The 21,999-nt window shown below is 38.2% G+C and overlaps 2 protein-coding genes across 10 annotated transcripts in view; both read left to right on the top strand.

Annotated features, from left to right (window-relative positions):
- Positions 1-21,999, top strand: part of CYREN (cell cycle regulator of NHEJ) — a 335,829-nt gene that overhangs the window by 195,199 nt on the left and 118,631 nt on the right. The gene's annotated exons all lie outside the window — the stretch shown is intronic.
- Positions 1-21,999, top strand: part of CNOT4 (CCR4-NOT transcription complex subunit 4) — a 52,711-nt gene that overhangs the window by 20,638 nt on the left and 10,074 nt on the right. For 4 of the 9 annotated variants that reach the window (XM_081210910.1, XM_081210907.1, XM_081210902.1 and 1 more), the window contains exons 5-11: positions 905-1,006; positions 1,217-1,342; positions 3,191-3,324; positions 6,213-6,368; positions 10,358-10,415; positions 10,679-10,928; positions 11,914-12,411. In XM_081210910.1, coding sequence (XP_081067036.1) covers positions 905-1,006; positions 1,217-1,342; positions 3,191-3,324; positions 6,213-6,368; positions 10,358-10,415; positions 10,679-10,928; positions 11,914-12,411 — 1,324 coding nt within the window. The remainder of the gene's footprint in view (positions 1-904; positions 1,007-1,216; positions 1,343-3,190; positions 3,325-6,212; positions 6,369-10,357; positions 10,416-10,678; positions 10,929-11,913; positions 12,412-21,999) is intronic. The other 5 variants (XM_081210905.1, XM_081210909.1, XM_081210904.1 and 2 more) reach the window with 3 other exon arrangements.

The following is a 21,999-nucleotide window of genomic DNA, read 5'->3' as shown; positions in this document are numbered from 1 at the left end:
AGGTTTTTGGTGATTTTTGAAGCTTTTCCAAAACTTTTCCGACACCGTGCTTCGCAAGACAAAAAATTCACTAGACGAAAAAACTCGTGGAACGAATTAATTTCGTCTTGCGAGGCACCACTGTACCCTAATCTGGTTGATATGCTATTGTCATACTAATGAAAAAAGTAATTCCTATTTCAAAGTATATGTTACTTTTTCATTCAAGTTTGTTAGTAGGAAAGGGATATGTTACTTGGAATACTTAAGTTTCTAGAAGTTGGCTTCAAAATGGGTAGAGGAGCAAAGAGCAGGCAAAAAGTTAACATAATTGTAAAGAAAGAAGGGAATCCAAATGCATGGTAAGGATTTTGGAGTAAAGCTGTTGTAGCCTTGTTGCTATGAATATCAGTGTACAGAGTTGGGAAACCATCAATTCAAACCTAACTTCAGGAAGCCCAACCTTGTATGGCATACAGTTGCTTCATTCTACAGATTTTACTCATATGTTCTGAAGAAACGAACATAGTTTCCTCACTCTGAAGCAAGGAACATAGTTTTTTTAAAAAAATTTGGTTTTGCATTCCTGTTGTAGCAGACATTGCCTTAGAAGTATTCCTTTGTGTTTATTTTATGGATAGGAGTGCCTCTTAAAATGGTGCTTGCCAGGTGGAGTATTTAGAAGTACTTCTATGACAAAATGTGTTTTAAATTTGCTGTCTGATTAGTCACAGGCACTTCTGTAATCTGTTTAAACTGATTATCCAAATATTGCAGTAAAAATTACTACTGTACTTTTGCAAATGAAACCCTTGCCGAGGGCTTCTTGTGTATTAAGTACTTCGGAATTTTGTGAAGTTCAGTGCTGCATTATAGGATGACTAATAAACTGACCTATGCACATACACTTTTTTTAATTATCTAGGGTCCAAGTGCAAGTGCATATGTAACTTACATCCGGTCAGAAGATGCACTCAGAGCCATACAGTGTGTCAATAATGTGGTAGTAGATGGAAGAACACTTAAGGTAATATGAATGTGTGTGTGTAACTATAACTATGAATGTATGTGTTTGTAACTATATAAGAATAAGGGGGGGGGGTGTCACGTAATGGCAAATATCTATCAGTACATGTAACTGAGCACCATGATACCAGGAGCTGGATTCTAAAACAGGCTTACTTCTAAAGTATATAGTTTGTTATCCTTTATAGTTAATGTCTCGTTTCCCCCCCAGGCATCTTTAGGTACCACAAAATATTGCAGTTACTTTTTGAAGAATATGCAGTGTCCTAAACCAGACTGTATGTATCTGCATGAATTAGGGGATGAAGCAGCCAGTTTTACAAAAGAAGAGATGCAGGTATGTGTGTTGCAACCTATACCATGAAATATTATTCTAAATGCCTCATATTTCTGATCTGAGCCAGTAAATCAGAATTGAAACTACAGTTTCGATTTCAGAATGTGGTTTAGAGAAACCACGATCGAAGTATTTAAGCCAACACCATGAAGTTGGCTTAAGTATTTAAGCATACATGCATCATTTTATCTGTATGCCACCTTTCCATAGTTAAAACAATGCTCAAGGGGGCTTCCAACGTGAAAACAATTACATAGTTACAAATATAACAAAAGTAGTCATAAACAGTAAATAAAACATACCAGGAAGTGCACAACCAAATAAAACAATTTCCACCTTAAATCATAATAAGCTCTAAAAATAAAGATACAAAAATTAATATCAACAAGAGCAGCAACACCACCACCACACACACACACACACACACACACACACACACACACACACACCATTCTGCAACCTAAGGGTCTGTTCAGCAGCTTCAGCTTTTGTAACTGGAGTCAGTCAGGGCCCCAACTTCCCAGGCCAGGTGGAAAAGGCCTGCAGTGCAGGAAGCAGGTCTTCCAGGTCTCACAGCCAAGATGGTCCCTGCTTGACCATGGCAGCCTGACAGTTGTTCAGCCAGGATATTTATGTCTGGTTTGACTGTCTTCTCTGCTCCTTCTTTTTGAAATGGAGATAATGCCCAGGGCTGGATTGAGAGGAAATATAAAGACTTTGAAGCATTCTTGCTGCAGATTTGAAGTTCTATAAACTGAGCTGAGAATAAAAGGTAGCAGTTATGTATTACATGGGATGCAGGTGGCGCTGTGGGTTAAACCACAGAGTCTAGGACTTGCCGATCAGAAGGTCGGCGGTTCGAATCCCTGCGATGGGGTGAGCTCCCGTTGCTTGGTCCCTGCTCCTGCCAACCTAGCAGTTCGAAAGCATGTCAAAGTGCAAGTAGATAAATAGGTACCGCTCCGGCAGGAAGGTAAATGGCATTTCCGTGCGCTGCTCTGGTTCGCCAGAAGCGGCTTAGTCATGCTGGCCACATGACCCGGAAGCTGTACTTGGCCAATAAAGCGAGTTGAGCGCCGCAGCCCCAGAGTTGGTCACGACTGGACCTAATGGTCAGGGGTCCCTTTACCTTTACCTATGTATTTTATAAATATAATATAATAGTAAATCTCCCACATGATCATCTAAAGGCAATGGATAATAAAAGCAAAAATTAAAAACAAAAAACCCTACATTTAAAAGAAAACTGAAAGCAGTACAAATTAGAAACTCATCGCAGAGATTCATTTATCCATCTGGATAAATGAACAAAAATGTCTGCAATAGTTATCTAAAGTGCAGATAGTGGGTGCTTGTTGTACCTCAACAGGAATGCTATTCTGCAGAACAAGGGCCAGAACTCCGAACTCAGATCAACCCCAATAAGTATGGGCAGTGGTCAGGGATGATGGGAAATGTGGCCCCCAAGTTACCTCTCCTTCCTTTAACTTATCACTCTGCACCTTCTGAGCACATTACCTAAGAAACTGAAATGGGCATTGTGGGGTACACCTATGAAATGTAATCATTACTATCAATTGTTCTGAGGTTACCTTTCAGTGAAATTAGAAAGGTCTTAACCAGCTTGCAGTAAACTCCCTTACGCAGCAATGAATTTACATTCTTACAAAAGAGGCCAAAATAGTTGTCATAGTCTTGTGATTTGGTGGGACGTGGACTAGGCTAGCTTAAAATAACCAAGCTTCTCTTATTTGAACATGAGAAAAGAAATTTTGATGTAAAGAAGATTTTTCTGCAAATTACCAGGTTGACAGAGTTGCATTATTTTATAACTTTTTTCTACCCCAGGCTGGTAAGCATCAAGAATATGAACAGAAGTTACTCCAGGAATTATACAAGTTAAACCCCAACTTCCTCCAGCTGTCTTCAAATGCAGTTGACAAGAACAAGAACAAAGTGACTTCACTACAGAGGTATGATGTGTAAGTAAAGGTTCTCTGCGTGTGCTCTTTAATTTTCATCAAACCTCCCCCTTTACCCCTCTTTCTAAGCACTCTGCTTCACTGCCTTACTGCTTAAGCCAGCACACTTGACATCTTACTTCCTTTGCATCATTATACAGATGTATGCAGCATTTTCAAACAACTGTTTCAGCAGATGTTCGCATTAGTGCATCATTTACAATTGTAAAATAGTATGGTTTGGTGTGAAATAGCAGGGCATGTCATTAAACTGGAAATACAAAATACACAAGATTTACTCATTTTAAATACAACACAACATTACTATGAATGTGTGAGTCCACCTTGCCTTTAGAAGGTGAGAATGCCGCAAAGGACTCATCTGAAAGACAAAGTTAGTGTAAAATGTTCTGACTCATTGCAACTTAGTTGAGATTTTTGTTTCAATACGTTGGCTGCTAATATGTAGGGTGCAGACTTTGACAGAGTAACATAGATTTATATGTCTGTTTAATGAAAGGTTGCTGAGGGTTTTTTGACCTAGCACCTATCTATTCCAAGTAACAATTTTAAGTGGTTGTCTATTTCTGTAAAAGCTTACATTACTTAATAGCAGAAACACCATTAATATTTAGAATATGACATAAGGTTTGTGCTTGCAAGATACTTCTTGAGTTTGAATGGTAGTCAGACTGCTATTACCTCTGGTTTAGCCTTTTCAACTATTAATAAGGGAAACCTAAATGAATGGGAAAATCTATTTGTGAATGAACACCTGAACTTTGTGATCATGGCAAATGATTGGAGAACAAGAATTTGCACTCTCTTTAGATCCTTCTTAATGGGGATCCTTTTCCAATAAGATTTCAAGAGCAACCTTGCTCAGGATCCTAAACAATTTTTCCAGTGCCAAATCTTAGCGGATCAGCATTGCCTCTTAAAGGAAAAGACAAATCTTGTATTAAGGAAAGTTGATACTTTGACTCTGGGCAGAACATCAGATCAGTTTTGTCATGTGCAAGCCTCTCATATGGATAATGATACCTTCTTACTCTCTTGGCTGTTGTATTAGTGTGAGCTTTGCGAGAGAAATACTGTTTCTTCAAGAGCATCAAAAGAAATAAACCAAACATGCAAGAGTCAAGTCATGTTTTCTCACAGTGTGGTCTGACCTGATGGAGTCACATCATAAGGCAAGAAGACAATGTCTTTAGAAATGGCTATAAATTTGGCTCTGTCCAGTCTCTGCAGTAAGAATTTTTCAAGAACTTAATTACCATTCTTACAAAAAAGCCCAAGGTAGATTGGGTATGCATGACCATTTGGACCATAAAACAAAGTAGAAATAAGCTTACTTCCTACTGGTTCATTCTGAATTGTCTGTGCTGTCTCAGCAGTCTTACATCTCCAGTGATTTATTTTATAAGATCCCAGTAAGCTTGAAAGCTGAAGAAACTGAAAAAATGTTAGGTTCTTGCTATCCTCTTGTCATCTGTTTTGATGTTTTTTGCCACTCTTTGCTGTGAATCTAAGTTCTTAAGCACAGAGTTCAGCTTTGTTCCTGAAACAAGTGTCATCTAAGTGGCAAATAAGTTGGTTCTGCATTCAAAACAGAAAATTCATCTGCTGTATACTTCATGAAGATTTTTCTTTCATGATTTCTTTATTATTATTTTTTCTGCTCAAACTTAACTTCCATTGGTCCATAGAAAAGGCTGTGATTCCCACTGCTTTCTGATTTCATACAGTTCTTGTGGGCAGTAACTTGAAATGCTGACAGAGAAGTAGCCAGTTTGTGAGTTCACTCATCAGTTACCAGCATTCAAATCTGGAAGAGATGTAGACAAGCAACTTTTATGTGGGTGTAAACTTTAGAACATGGTAGGCAAGCAGATAAGAATTACATGGCAGACTAATTTTCAACTTGATAAATGGAACTGACAGTGCCATATTTAACTTCTTGTAGTGTCTGCTTTATGGAACCAATCCAGAAATGCATGGAAAGATGAGGAATCAATATAAAAATTGAAAATGCAATCAATTTTTGTTATTTAGATCAGTGATGCTTGGTTTTAAAAAGCAGGGTGTGTCTGTTCCACATTCATTTTGAGAACTCATAAATTTATTGCATTTCAAGGAATGAATGGCAAGACAAGATACACATTTTGAAAAGAGCACAGGTCTCTAAACAATCATTATAAGTTACTTTTCTAAATATCCTTCATTCCTTCCCGGGATGGTGATTTCAAAAATAGGGTGAAACTGAAGGACTAATTAGGAGAAAGAAACATTTATAATTATGTTGATGATAAATATTAATATTTATTTGCATATACATACAAAACCCAGCAGGGAATGTCTGTTTAAAGATGTGATTCCCTGCTTCAGTTTACCTTTATTCATCCTCTCAAATAATTTTACATACCAAAAGAACCTTATTTAGTGATCAATGCTTATATTAGCCTGAGTTTTGAAACTTTGGGAATAAATACTTGAAACGAGACAAATTGGGTAACTTAGAACTTACCAGCACTGGTACAGTGATATTTCAGAAGTGTATAATGCCAGTCACATGGGGGAAATCCTCAAGGACAAACATGGATATAGCATATGAAGGGCAGGGGTAACATTACTCATAAAACTGGAGAATGTTGGGATGAAAGAATAGTTTAAAGACCACATGTCTTGGTGGGATTCACCTAATTAAAAAACAACTATAAGTGTAAACAGCTTGCCTGGTGCAAGAAAACAGTTTCTTTCTACAGTCTTAATAGCAGACACTAACTTTTCTGTTGAAGACCTCCATATTCCTCTGCACAGTATATGGCATGAGGAATAATTTTCCCAGTGTTTCACTATTAAGATTTTCTACATAACTTGAACTCTCTTTTACTTTCACCTCTTTCCAGACCCAACAGTAATAACAAAGATGCCTGGCCATCATTACAGAGTTCAAGTAAATCAGTCAACGGCTTAACTATGGAACACAGGAAAACGCCTCCTATTTTAGAAAATGGCACAGACTCAGAGCACATGACTCCAGATGGTCCAGATTCAGATTTCGGGTAATTGTGCTGCCTTTTATACTTTAGTTAGCTTTCTTTCTCTCTCACTGATGTGGAGGGATGATTCTCTAGCCTCTGTCAAGAGAGCTGGGTTCAAGTTAAAATGGTTGGCCTGAACCACTAGGTGATGCCTAGGTGGGGGGGACTGCACATTATTTTGCAATGGGCAGTTTGTTCAGGAGAAGTCTGTGTCTAGGCCAGAAGATAATTTTTAAAGGTAAGGGTTGTGGAAAAGGCAAGGCATTTTGAAACAAGTTTCCTTCTGCGTCTGTGTTCTAGCAAACCACGTACCTCACTTCAGCAAACAATTTTTAATGTTCTTTAAGAGAAAAAGTTGCTTAGTAGGAACTCTGATCTTTTAGGTAAGAGTCATTTAGTTAATTGTCTTGAATACTCTGATCTCAGTTGGCAGATCTAAGCACATTACACACTTCACCCAGGCATTTTGTTAAGCAAGTATGGCACTGGATTGAGATCCATCAGCTTTCCCCTCCGTTTAGACTACTAAGACTACTTGAATTTGTGTTTAATACTGCAATATGTCCCTTGCATCATTGTGGGGCTTTTAACAAGTTGGATTCAAAATGCAAGTCGTATAGCACAGTTGCATAGCACAGCATATTATGCTTTTTGAATTGGGAATACCGATGTGTACTGTTGCAGTGTGGAAACCGCTTTCTTATGCTCTAGTTTCCCACCTGTAATAGGTTGAGGTGGGGGAAAGTGGCCATATAAGTTGCCTGACTCCATTGTTTCTTGTTCTAGTGTTAATGAGGAACCAGAACACAGGAGGTTACTTCCATGTTGCACCAGTAATGTATGAGCTGGGTCTAAGAAGCTTATTAGGAAATAGGGTAACTCACGGAATACCTTGTATTCTTGCTCTAACATTGACCTAATATTTCAGACTTCATCACTAGAAATCATTGCAGACACCAGCACTTTTGGAAATAGAATGTCAATAGAAGAGCTTTCCTATTTAGAAAAACATCCCATTACCTAATTTTGAAGCTGTCCTGCTGAGAAGAAAGTGATCTGCTTTAGATATTCCATTGTGGATTACCATAGCACTATTGAAATATTGTAGTAATGCTTTATATGAAGCTAAGCATCTCTTAGGCTCTTTTTTAGTTATGAGCCTGAAAAAATGATCTGAAAATGTTCTACACATCTGTAGTACTGGTTCAGCTGACCAGGATCCAAAAGTCCACCCAATGAATAGGACTTTCTCATCTTTCCCCACTACTGTCTCATCTTCCTCCACCACCATCCCACAACCACTCCTGAAGGTTAGAAAACATTTCAGAGCAAGATTTAACATGGTACAAAAGGACTATAGTTGAAATTAAAAATTGGCAACCTTTCCTCCGAGAGCTTTTTACTCTTACCTTAAGAATCGTTTGGTTCCAGCCTTCGCCTGTGGCTAGTCTTATGCCTAAAATGGGCTGATTTGCTACTTTTGAAACCATATTCAGCGCTTCCTCTAAGTGGATCATAGGTCTAATCCAGATATCAAGGTTTTCAGAGGCATGCTATCACAGACTTAACAGGAACTCAAGCCTATTTATTTGTAAAGGGGTTTTGAACATCTGGTAACTTCTATGAAACAGCTGTGTTTCTGGCCGCAGGACTGAAAGACTGCAATATTTCTAATAATGAGAAAAGAATTAAAAATAATTAAGTTTTGTGTTTGAATAATTAATTTAAAAGTTTCAGTTCATTATGAGTGTTAAATAGTTTTACACAAAGAAAAAAAACAATCCGTTTCACCTAGTTTTACTCCATGCTTTGCTTAAAAATATATATAGTGTTGAGTGGGCTGAAACAATGTAATATACACATTTATACGTTTCCCTCTTTGCCCGTGGACTTAAGATAATTCAACAGATATTGAAAGAGTCGTGTTCTGCCAAAACCTCTAAAATGTAGGTTATAGCTGGAGTATAGTGGTCGTTTGATTTTTGAGTTTGTATGACTTAACAAACATATAAATTCTTTTTAGAATACTTTCTTTGTTGACTTCCTGCTTCTGTAATTGACTCAGATGAGACTGTATATAGTCTTGGTTATCCAGTCCTATATCATCCACAGACATGTGAAAACAGACATATGTCTATGTGCTTAGAATTAGACTTTATTGTAGGAAGAGTTTGGGAATGACCAGTATAGCTTTGAATAGATCACTAAATTCAGGGTCACACCTCACAAGCATTGCTTTACACTTGCTCACATCAAACTACATTTCCCATTTTAATGCCCATTCACCTAGTTTCAATATACCTTTTTGGATCTCCTTGCAATTTCTTTTTTTTTAAGTCTCTGAACAACTTAGTGTCATCAGCAAAACAGGTTACTTCTGTACTTGCCCCTAACTCCAGGTCATTTATGAACAAGTTAAAAAGCACTGGTTACAGTACTGATTTTTGCATTCTCTATAGAGGAAGAACCATCCATTTATTCCTGCTTTCTGTTGCTTAACCAGTTGCTCATCCATAAGAGGACCTGTCTTCTTTTCCTATGACTGCTAAACTTGTTCTAGGTTCTTTTGGTGAGAGAATTTATCAAAAGCTTTTTGAGAGTCTTAAGTATGCAATGTCAACTTGGATACCTCTACTTACATGCTTGTTGACACCCTTAAAGAACTTTAATGGGTTGGTGAGACAGGAATACCCTTGTGGAAGCCATGCTGCTTTTGCTTCAGCCTGACTTGCTCTTCTGCATGTTTGGTAATTCAATTTTTAATAATTCTGCCCACTAGTTTTACTAGACTAGATGTTAAGTTAAGCTGCCTATAATGTTCCAAGTCCTAGCTGGATTCTTTTTAAACAATAGATGCTAGCTACATTGAGCAGTTTCCAATCCTCTAGTATGGAGGCTGATTTTAGGGACAAATTACATATTTATAGTAGAAGATCAGCAATTTCACATTTGAACCACTGAGGAAGCTCACTTGTGTAACCCAGATGCTTTGGTCATTGGCTGTGAGACGCTTTCAGTCTTAAAGTCACATAGCAGGCAGATATTTTCTGAATATTTGCATTTGTCCATCAGTTGATGTCCAGTGGCTTACTGCAACACCTGCTGGATTTGTCAACAAGATAGTGACAGTATATTATTTTCCAGTTGAACTGCCATATCATTTTCTAGCCTCTTGGTTTCTTCTAGTGTCTCAAATGTTAGCCTTACTTAATACTGCAGGTTGTGCTAGCATACATTTGCAGCCTGAACCCAGCCAGTGCACCTTCCATCATGCATGCCTGGCCTGATCCCCTTCGCTCACTTAGCTTTTGACAGCACCTGATCTGGTATCTCTCCTTGTCCTGCTGTCACCATTCCTTCAACTCATCTTTTCATGGTTTTTGTAATTGCTGATCTTATTCCAAGTTTTGTCTTGTCCTTTCCTGACTCTTCCTGTTGCTCTGCTGTTCTGATTTTGGGTGAGTGGATGCATGAGCGGCTGGAGCTTCAGTTTTGTCTCCTGTTGTATTTAAGTGAGAGGTTGTGACAGCATTCCTATTGTCTTGAAACTGAAGCAGCGCAAAGGAGAAGTGAGCTTTTCTGCTGTGGTGAATAGTTTTATTGGTTCATTCACTTTCTATTTTACCTTTATTCCTTTTGCCTCTTCTCTTTCTTTCATGTCTCTCCTCTCTTTACAACTCAGTGTACTGAAATCTAAATTGGGGAGTCCTCTGGGCTCCATCAATCTCAAGTTGAGCACAAAGCTCTTATAAAAGATATGGTTCCTGCTTCATGGACACCAGTTTAATGTCGGGGGCTGATAGTAGGGGCAATAGACAAACTTTGATTGCTGTGAGGTTACACTGAGTAACAATGAACAAGCAGAATGTGCAAGATGGAGCTAATCAGCCTGTTGTCAGTTATCTCCATGAACTAGGTTTTCTAAAATTACTTTTTAAATTAATTCCTACAGTTTCAGGCCATCAGGCTGTGTCCTTTATATTTGCCTAATAGTTTTTCTTTCTCTCTAGCACTATCGACAAACCTTCAGATTCTCTCAGTATAGGAAACTGTGATAACTCGCAGCAGGTAAGATTTGAGAACCAGCACTTCTTAACTCTTGTCAACTGCATACCCTTATATTTGCAAAAGGACTATATTGTGTGTTGAAATATTTATTTGCCATAATCTTAAATATACCTTCCTGCCTATCAGCTGCATAAGATGGTTGCTTGATTAAAACTTTATACTAGCTGTAAAAACACATGCTATTTGGAAATGACCAAATGGTTGTTAAAAGGAGAATCTGTTTTTACTATACGATTGTAAAACTGTGTTCTTTTTCTTTTTAGATATCAAATAGTGACACACCTTCACCACCACCCGGCTTATCAAAATCCAATTCAGTCATCCCCATCAGTTCATCCAATCACAGTGCACGGTCTCCCTTTGAAGGGGCTATAACAGAGTCACAGTCTCTCTTCTCGGACAACTTCCGGCACCCCAACCCTATTCCAAGTGGACTCCCTCCATTTCCCAGCTCCCCACAGACTTCAAATGACTGGCCGATGGCACCAGAGCCACAGAGCCTCTTCACATCAGGTATAGTATTAGTTAGACAACCATGCACACAATAGCTTGAAATAATATCTTCAGACTCTTGTATTTACTTACAGTTTAGCATGAACTTGATTGTGCTGCTCAGTACTGCTCCAGTTTAAAGAACTTGTGAATATGTCACATTATTTTGTAAAGTGCTTTACCTTTTTCATAGATGGTGGAAATGTAGATTCAAAATAAAGATTCAGAATAAATAAAGAAAACCTTACATAAATCATACTTTGTGCTTGTATGCATATGGTCATTGATGCTAATGAGCAATGAGATCAATAAGAATATTTTGCTTAAAATTACAAGTGGTGAGACATTTTCATTAGTAACTGAATAGTGCTTCTCAATCAAGTTCCTTCATGTAGGACATCTCTAGAATTATCTAGCCTCTAGTAAGGAATATATGCAGTGGAAAGAGTGGCTTCTTATATTTAAAAAATGAAGAAGTTCTACTGTAATGTGTTACAGAAGGTGGATGGGAAATTCATAGGGTTGGGTCTTGAAAATCATGAGGTGCTTCTGCCAGATTTTTCAGGCCCACACAGCCTCCACCTCAATTTTCTGAAGGGGCTTGTTACCTTCGGGAGCAGCTTTTCAGGTGAGACAGAAATGTGAAAATCCCAAGTAGAGGATCAGTTTAGAACTACAGGGAAGAAAAATGCAAAGATAAAGAAAGTTGCTTTCTTGGTAACTGTACACCACTAGAACATAAAGGATATTGTGAGCTTTAATCTAAAAACCAGTTGCCTCTAGAATAGGATTCCCCAATCTGTTTCTCTCCAGATATTTTGGACTACAACTCTCAGGACCAATGGGAATTATAATCCAAAACATCTGGAGGGTACCAGGCTGGGGGAAACTGACTTAGAAATGAGAATAGCCAATTATTGGAAAGGGAAATTGGTCAGTATTTTGACTCATATTAAGCTGGGGAAAATGCAACTTTGACTTTAATAACCTGTTTTAAATCCCACAGAAACCATCCCAGTATCCTCGTCTACAGACTGGCAAGCGGCGTTTGGATTTGGTTCTTCCAAACAGCAAGAAGATGACTTGGGGTTTGATCCCTTTGATATCACCCGCAAAGCCTTAGCAGACCTGATCGAGAAGGAACTGTCGGTCCAAGACCAACCCTCCCTCTCGCCCACGTCTCTCCAGAACCCTTCCCCACACACTACAACCGCCAAAGGGTCAGGCTCTGGATTTCTGCATCCTGCTGCGCCCGCAAATGCCAACTCTCTCAATAGCACATTTTCAGTCTTGCCACAGAGGTTCCCGCAATTTCAACAGCATCGAGCAGTTTACAACTCCTTCAGTTTTCCAGGCCAAGCCGCTCGCTATCCTTGGATGGCCTTCCCACGCAATAACATCATGCACTTGAACCACACAGCAACCCCCCCTTCAAATAGTAATTTCTTGGACTTAAACCTCCCACCACAACACAGCACAGGTCTAGGAGGGATCCCTATAGCAGGTAAGTGCGCTGAGAAAGCACCAGTGAGCCTTGTTCATGCCTTCAGCTTCTCTAAATCAGAGTAGCGAGAAGGGGTTGATGGTATTTGGTACTGGAATTGATAATGTAACTATCATGATGGAAATGTGTTTTGATGCATTTTGGAAATGAAATGTTTAGCTTGGAATTTAGCCTTATAATGAGCTTTATAAGGAAAGTGGAGTATCGTATGTCCAATCATCCTTATTTCAAAAGTGATTTTATAATTCACATTGACGGTCTTGATCATGCTGTGGAGTTGATCTTTATTTTAAATATATAGTTTACTTAATTGCATAAGTAGATTACATTTTAACTTTTTTAAAAAAAAATAATTCTTCAGTCCCGGTTCATGATGCTTGACATATATGGCAGGAAAAAGCTATTTTTAATTTATTTTTTTAAGTATTTGTATACTGCTTTCATACAATATATATTCCAGGGTACTTGCACTTTCCAAAGTCAGCAGAATGGATAACTCAGTTACAGTGATTAAAATTCAGTTTCCTCTTCACTCAAATCTCTTTTAAAAATAATTTAAAATGCCTGAGAGAATAAAAATGCCCCAACCAGATGTCTGAAAAACAACAGTGTAGGCACCAGATGAACTTCACTGGGAAGGGAATTTATCAACCAGCGTGCTGCTAGTGCCATATCTTTTCTCTCCATTGCCATTTGAACTCTATCATCTTCAATTGTATCTGAAATCTTACATTGATGAGCCAGTAAATTTAAAATTGTGCAAAAAAATATTCTTTATGATCCCGTATATGAAGCCATCTGACACCTATTCCATTCACTTTAATCCCTTGCCCTTCATTTTTGTAACATTTCACTCCAGCTGGCATTATTGTTTCCCGCTGGAAGAGAGTGTACTTCGTAGCTGACACACTTTGTGGCATAGCAAGCATCACTTCATGATAATACCTTTTGGAATTTTAGAGCAAACTTCAAGTAACCTGTTCCTTCCATCATAACTTGCAGTGGTCTTCTCCTTGGGATGTTTTGGGTTTACATCTTTAAACAGTGTGGATAGTATTGTTCAGTAATAGCACATTTTTATTTATGTAAACTAGTTTTCCTGTGCTTTATTTTTCTTGGCTACTGTTACAATTATTGTTTTTTTCTATTCTTATTATGATTCACTTAAAACATTTATATGCCATCCATTTCTTACTGATAGTGACTGCTTATGTTAGTATTTTGGGAATCCAGAGGATTTGCAGCTTATCATAAAATCTGTAACATGGTCACAACACCTGTCTCTTCATTCTGGTTACAAAAGCATTTCTTTGGCACTTTAGTCTTAGCTTTGGCTCTGGCTTAGATATATAGTTTGAAAATGGAAAAAGCTAGTAATTATGTCAGGATATAAAAACATACAGAGAAGCATTTCAGATTCTCCATGTGACCCAGAAAAGATGTCCGCTAAGGGCCCTCCCATTCATATTCCATTAGATAAAAGGGGCCATCACTGAACTTAACAATCAGCTGTGTTAGTGTGGAAGTGATGTGTGAATGTGTGAAGTCTCTGAACTCTGGCCTAGCCTGAAAAATCTGTTTCCTGCTCTTCAGTAGAAGAGAACTCTAGAGCGGTGGTTCTCAAAGGGTGTGGCACATCACACTGGTGTGGCCAGAGAAGATGGCAAGGGTTCCAGGAAGATTCAAGGGCAGTCAAAGAAACACTTAACCATTTCAGTGTAGTATCGTGGAGTATAGTATCATTTATTTATTTATTTGCAGAATATGGATAGATACCTTTTCAAAATCAAGCACTGCCAGGAGTTGTTTCTTTTTGTTCTCCAGTTTATTTCTTGTCAATAAAAAAAATCAGTGCGCCGTGAGCAAATTTTTATTTTGAAAGTTGTGGTCCTGAGAAAAAAGTTTGAGAACAATGAGTCAAAACCACCTTCTAAATATGTGGCATATTCTGAAGTAGAGTGTTGTAGTGTAGTTGAATGAAATATGTTTCCTCCTCCTTTGATTTAGTAAACATTATGCTACTTGTAAAATTTGTTTCTTTCACTCCCATGTTTTTCCTTGCAACAACTCTGTGGGCTGAGAAAGACTGGTCAAGTGAGCTTCACAGATGAGTAAGGATTTGAACCTACTGCAATGCTTTGACTACACCACACAAACTCTTTAGGAACTCTGAACACAACCTACAGAAAACAGTGTTTGCTAATTTACTTACTTAGATTCTTAGCCTGTGCTATTCAGAGGCTTGATTCAAAAATAGATCTTTGAGGCTCTTTATTGTAGTAGTGGTCATAGTTGCTTTAGGGATGCTAGAACACTAAAGCAATGCAATTAATATTATGAAGTATAAAGCTTCTGCAGTAAGTTGTACCAGGGACAGGCAAGTTGGTTGTACGGCATAAAAAGCTTGTGCTGAAAAGCATTCATCTCTTTCTGCGTGCATGTGAAAAGTTTATCAAAAAATGAAAAGCCTGGGATTTCCAATTAAGTGTCGTAAGTGTAGTAATTGCTAAGTCAACTTGGAGGTTGTGACTACTTACCATTCCTTGCTAGGTTATGGATATTTTGATGTTGAAATCTTTGTCTCGAATGAGCGTTCTAGCAGCTTTCAATATCTTAACTTTCTGCATATTGTATTAACCTTCCCCTTGACTCTTGAAGAAATGTCTTGGCTTTATGATGTATGTGCCTATTAGTTTTCCATTTATGCGCCCCATTTTAGGAGAAGATGTCCTTAAATAATTATGTCATCTCTGACAGAGCTGCTACCTTTCTGAGGCATAATATGCATGAAATATTTTTTGCTTTGCCCTTCTCCTGAATTTCACACTTTTCTTATTGGATGAAAAATCTTTATTGGCTTTTAGATTGGTCTTTGAGGTACTTACTTTTTAACTAAACTGTATATTTTATTTACAAATGGTGGACATCAGGCTTCACTGGCTTAGCCATCAATGTGAGAAAGCTATCTTCAGATAGTTTAACAAATATTTTAGTAATTATTGACTTCTTTTTAAATCATAGGAACAGTATTTCCCAGTGGAAATACTGTTTTCAGCAGTGTTAAACTTGGTTACAAGGCCAAATACACTGAATACGTTATCTAAATTAAGTCATAATATAATTAGGAGTTGCAAGAGTTTTTTATATTAGTGTGGGGATTTTACCTGCTAATTCAGGGTCAATATGCAGAAAGAAGGAATTTTTTTGAATTTGCTGTTGAATTTTATGTTGGCGAGTTGCATAGTATGTGCTAGTGAATTCTCAATGTTGTTACATTACATATTAATGTTATTTATTAAAAATATTTATATACCACTCACATGCAAAATTTCAGTGCTGTGTACAGCAGGATCTACAAAAGAGATAAAATACAATTAACAGCAATACAGAATAATTGTAAAAATGACTGCCTCATCTTAAAAGTGTAAACCATTGAATAGGACTGGCAACACATAAAAATCTTCAAGAGGTGTCTGAAGCTTAGAAGTGAGGATGCCTGCTACATCTGCTGGAAGAGAATTCTCCAGTGGGGGACCAACGGCACTAGATGCCTAACATCTCATCAAAAGCAGTCGGGCTGTTGAAACATGGGGACAACTAACATCACTCCTCCAGATCTCAATGATCAAACTGGCATATAAGAACTCAGGCAGCCCTTAAGGTACTCAGAATCCAAGTTGTTCAGGGCCTTCTATATTAATATAAGAGGCTTGAGCCTTGCCCTGTAACATGGGCAGCCAGTGCAGATATTTTAGCAGTAGTATTACATGTTGCCCACCATCTCTTCCCATCAACTATCTTAGGTGCTGCATTCTGCCCTAGCTGGAGCTTCTGGATCAATCCCAAGGGTGGCCCCACATAGAGTGCATTTCAGTAATCCAGTCCTGAGTGCATGGTCTATGATGGCCAGGTTATCCCCATCCAGATATGGCTGTAGCTGACCAGGTGAAGCTGGTAAAAAGCCCTCCAAGCAAAAAAGGAAACTTAGACTTTGGTTGACAAAGATGTATTCAGCTGTACCTCCAATCTATGTCCCTGCTCCATCAAAGGGAATGCAAACCCTGCCCTCCAGGGACAAAGCAGTGTCTGGTGGAATCCTATTGCATAAGTGCTAGGAGGCCAAAGTCACTCTCCCCCCCATTCCCCAGTTCATTTCTGGATTTGACCATGCAGGTAGGAATGAAACCATTGTGATACAATGCCTTTTGATACTCATCCTGCTCAATGGTGTCAAAAGCCATGGAGAGATCTAGTTAGAGTAATAAGGGTCACACTTCCCTGTCCTTCTCTTGATAAAGACCATAAATCAGGACAATTCAGTTTTAGAAGCAGGGGACACAGATTGAAGTGAATCCAGATAATATCATTCAGAAATACTTGGGAGTTGCTCTGCCACAGCCTTTGGCACCACCTTCCCAGAAAATTAGCCCTTTATGTTTCTAGGCTCTTCCAGTGTTGTATCATCATTGACTTTTGTGAAATGTGTGGACTGCTTCAGAAGATAATTAAATGGCATCAGTCTTGCAACTCACCCCTATGGAGCTCCTCATGTAGAATATGATGCGACTTCCTTATTGTTCTTTAGTGCAGTTTTTCTTCCAAAGGAATGACTAAAGGAAGTATTGGGTGTTTTGTTTTGTCAGTTTGTATTATGTATATATATGTACATAGTGTTTTATAGTTCTACCTGTTAAAATATTCATATGTATAACACGTTTGTAGCCCGCTCTTTAGCCGTAAAAGCTCCCAGAGTAACAAGCAAGTCATTTGCTGCCCACAGGCTTACAATCCGAATGATACAACACAAAAGGACAAGGAGGGAATGTGTTGATCACTTTTTAGATCGCAAAGCAACTGACCCATGTATTTGGTCTCAATGTGTAACTTTTATGTTATTGTGAGCTTGCTTTACTACACTTCAGGGACCTTCAGTGGAATAGCTTGCCTATTAACAGATTAGAAATGAACTTGGTTTCCAGTGACTGAAACTCAGCAATGTCCACTAGAGACATTTTGTTTTTCTGGTTCATATTTTTCAAGCTTCTGTTCTGAGTTCTGACACTTGACTGGAAGCCTTCCTAGTTAACATCTGTTAATAGCCTGGTGGTCATGTTCCAACCTCAGTGTAAGCTACATATATGCAGGGTTGGATGTTTGCAGAAGACATTGCAGCAGGTTATAGCCACAATGTCATTATATGTCATGACCTCTAATAATAGAGGGGATGCTGGAATATCATTTGGACCTCTAAAGGTGATCTGGGTCTGTCATGTATTGTCCAGTAAAGTATATGCGCCGGACCTTGCATTCATTTTACATTAGACTATTTATCTCTGTTAATTAGTTCCTTTCCTGTCAAGTTAACACAAGATTATTCTATTCAAAGACTTTGCATTTGCATCTTTAACATATGTGTAGGATCTGAATTTATTGCAAATATTAGATACTCCAGCAGGCTTTCTTGATTTCATTTCCATTGAGGGACCAAGTAGGTAGGGAGAAGGAAAGAACTCTGGTGAAGATGAGGCCCAAGTTCTTACAGAAATATATTTTATTTCCCATTTTTCTGTATCTTCTCACTGTCATCATTTCTGCCAAACTAAAATAAAAGTGAAAATCAGATTATTGTGTTCAAAGAGTCTAAGTAAAATTAAAGCATTAAAATTCTGAGCTGAACAAGAAGAGGGCTTCCCTAGGCACATAGTTTTATCTCTAGTATGATAGTTCATGAGGATCATCACCGTCATACTTGTTCATTTTATGACCTTTTGTGTTGATACCTTGTCATGCTCGCTCTTGTCTGTTTCTACCATTTCTCCATTGCCAGTATACTTAGCAAACATTTAATTTAATTATTGCTGTTAGGGAAATTACTATGCTCAAACAGATAGCTAGCCCACAAGAGGGCAATCAGTGAGGATCTTTTATTCTCACGACTTTCCTGTTTCCTCCCACAGAATGTTGATTTATTTGCTGGAATATAGGTGTCCATATCTTATGAATGTGGCAGTACCTGTCAAGAAAGTCCTGTCACTTTGGGGGCATTGCAGATCAAGAACAATGCTTAAAAATTAAGATATTACAGCAGAGCTTTAGAATAGAACTAGCTAGTAAATCTAGTTACCAGCACATAGAGATGTTAACGGAGAGATCACTCATTTTACTCTGCTATATTTCTATCAAATGTCAGGTCTAAAATGGGAATTGATTACCTCCCAATAGCGAAAAAAGCAAAAGCTAAATTCTGTGTTCTATTCTTTATAATCCATGTTCTGTTTATCTGACCTTATGAAAAGCGGAATCTGGATTCCAATCTTTGCTTACAGAGCGCAGTGGTCTGCTGCTCTACATAATGGCTTAATAATTGTTACTAAGCACACAGTAGTGTTTAGGCCACTTTATTTACAAGTCCCTGAAGGCTTCGGTCATGATCCAGAGCTGCACGCACAATTGACTTACTTTCCCTTTCAAGTACTCTCCTTGCTTTACTTAAAAACCATTTCCGCAAAGTTTGGATGTATTTGTAAGATCTCTTCAGCGTTTCTCCAAGGTCCCATTTCATTTGCTCTCATGCCAAAGCACGTAACTTGTTTCTAAACACACTTAAAGTTTAAATGCTCTAACAGCATTTGTAACACACAACATATGTAGTTGGGGTGTGTGTGTGTGTGTGTGTGTGTGTGTGTATCCTGTCCATATTTGACTTTGATCACAACCTTAATTTAGAATTTGCAGGGAATGTAATCCCCCCCCCGAAACTCTTCCCCTTTTCTGAAACTCTTTAGTTTGAATCGTAATAAATGTAAAACACAACATAAAAACAGAATGACATATTTAAGGGTATGTTCATTGGTTTACAGAGTAACTGTGATGATGCAACTAAACTGTGGTATGGAAAAATATTTATTTCTGCTCCAGTGCATTTGGGTTTTTTAAGTGAGATGCTTTGCTTTTCCTGTTTTCTAAGCTGCTTTTTTATATTAAGCAACCTGTATAGTTTCCAAGTCTTGTACATATACAGCGGTATCTCAGATTACTCATTTAAACTTCAGTATGACTAAATCCTAAACTAGAGATGGGCAGTTGATGGGCCACAGTTGCGTTTTGGACAGACTGCCCAATCCCAGGAAAGTATGTGTATATAAAGATATCTGCATTCTAGGCCTTTGCACTTCCCTGGCATATCTTTTCAGACCTTGTTAATTGCTGCTGCTTATGCTGTATAAATACCAAATTCCATATGAGTTGACAGTTCATAGCTACTTCAATATTATTAGATGTCAACATTGCTGATATTAAGATTTATAAGGAGATAGTCGTAACAAAGGAAAATTACAATGGCATGATGGCTGACTCAAGCTCAAAAGTGAAGACATTTTCTATGTGAATATGAAATGGCATCTTTATTTTGTCTTGATGATGCTTAGGGGCTTTTAAGGGATTTTCCTGGGTTTCAGTTGTGTGACTCGGTTTCATAGAGAAATATATAGTAAGGAGGATTTCCTTATTTGATAATCCTACTCAAAATGATGCTGAAACGTGAGTCTAAGAGAATTAACAGTATTTTGTGCATCACTCACTGAAAGAGAAGTGTACATCTGAGTTCAGCTTTGGTCAGGTTAGTTCTAAGGGGCACCTAGGTTGTAGATCTGCTCTGTAGGGTGCTGGAGAAGTGTCCCACTATCCAGCTGCCTGACAAATTCTGAAGTAGAGAGCTAGAATATCAGATTTGGGGCTTTCTACATCTAGAGCATGTACTTTACACTTTTGCTAAACTAAACTCAAACCCCATTTCAAAGTTCTGCTCATGTTAGTACATTCAGGTTGCTATACTACCATGGAGGAGTTTGGTTCCAGAGCCATGTAAGCTTTTATTGTGACACTCTTACCTATTGGGATATCTTCCTGTAAGCCAGCATCATGTTGTGTTTTATTCATCCTAGTTTAAAGTGAAAGGTGACACAGGTAAGCAGTATTGGACTGTTTAGCTATGTTACACTGTAGAGTAACTTACAGAATTGAATTCTCTTTTTTATCATTTTAGATGTCAAAATGCTTTTGTTATCTAATGAAGTTCTTACCAAATATAAAGCTCAAAGACTACCTGGGAACAGGTCCCATAATTAAATGTCTACATTTACCATGAGAATTGAAGGGCAAAATACTTCAAAAAGAGAGCCAGGAAATGCTATCCAAAAATGGTGATGGCTGCTTGCTACACGTACATAGCAGTAGAAAACAAGTGTTGTGTTTTCTACAATATAACTTGTGGAGCAGCTTTCAGAATTTAGTACAAATGTACTTTACATTAAAAGTCTCCTTTGTCTGCATATCTGCTGAGGGGGTTTATATTGCTAAGATACATTTTTTGTTTTGTTTGTAAAGATTGTTTTGTTTGAAAAGATTGCACAGACTGCCGGTGCCTTGTCCGTTTTTCCTATGTTGATGTATTTTAAAACCCCTATGAAGCTTTTTCAGTACATTAGTTGTCATTGAAATAGCAATATTGAAGGGAAATATTTTTAAATTATTCACTTATTCCAGAAAAAAAACTTTAACGCTCTCCGAGATGCAAAAAACAGAACCTACTGAGTACTAAAACCCTTTTCTCTGTGTGAGCATACCACTTTGTTCTATACTGCTGGTTTATCTCATTCAGTATAAGCAGCAGCATCTCTCCAGGGCAGTGTTTTCTCAGCTCTGCAGTCTGAGTTCCTTGAGATGTTGGGGATTGAACCTTCTGCATGCAAAGCAAGTCCTATACTACGGCCCCTGGCTCTCCCTGGGCATGGCAGAATACAGGGCGTCATGCTAGATTTTCCTTTCCTTTGGACCATCACTTCCTGTTCATTGGTTCATAGTCTTAGTCCTACAAAATACTGTAACTGGCCATGCAAAACCTGCCTATTATCAAAGGAGTTTCCATGTACAGTATGGTATGTACCATATTTAATGGTATGATGTGTTCTTGGTATGTTTAATAATGGTATGTTCTTGGCGGAATAGTCAGCCCTGGTCTGTAGGGTGAAGACATCAGGTGCTAAGCACCATCTAACCCCAGGATCATTGGGTGGAAGAGTGTTTGAACTGTAATTGTTTTTGGAATGTTTTTAACTGAAACTACTGCTTGGCAGGGGGTTGGACTCGATGGCCCTTGTGGTCTCTTCCAACTCTATGATTCTATGATTCTTCTATGATTCTACTCAGTGCACAGTGCAAGCATTGTTAACTTCAGTAGAACTTAAGCTTCTAGAGGAGAAAACTAGTCAAGAGTAGGAGCCTATGGACACATGATGTTCCTGATGGTTTAACCATGGCTAAACAAAAGAAGAACTGTTCCTAGAATCACTTATCATGAGCTGCATTCCCCTCTTTGCAGGAATACTTACTCAGCAGCAATAAAAGGTGGGGCTCAGTCATCCTCCAGAAGGTAGGAGACAAAGGAGAACATGATCTCTTACCCTATTCATACCAATTGACTATGGTTAAACAACTGGAAAAGTTACATGTGCATTGTCAAGAAGTGTGAAACGAAGCATAACGCTGGCCATGAGTGTGAAATGAAAATTTTAGCCTCTGCAGAAATTG

Source organism: Podarcis bocagei (assembly GCF_964188305.1).
Source record: "Podarcis bocagei genome assembly, chromosome: 10".
NCBI classification, from domain to species: domain Eukaryota; kingdom Metazoa; phylum Chordata; class Lepidosauria; order Squamata; family Lacertidae; genus Podarcis; species Podarcis bocagei.
Note: the sequence above shows the minus strand (reverse complement) of the source record. Positions and strands in the feature narration are given on the sequence as shown.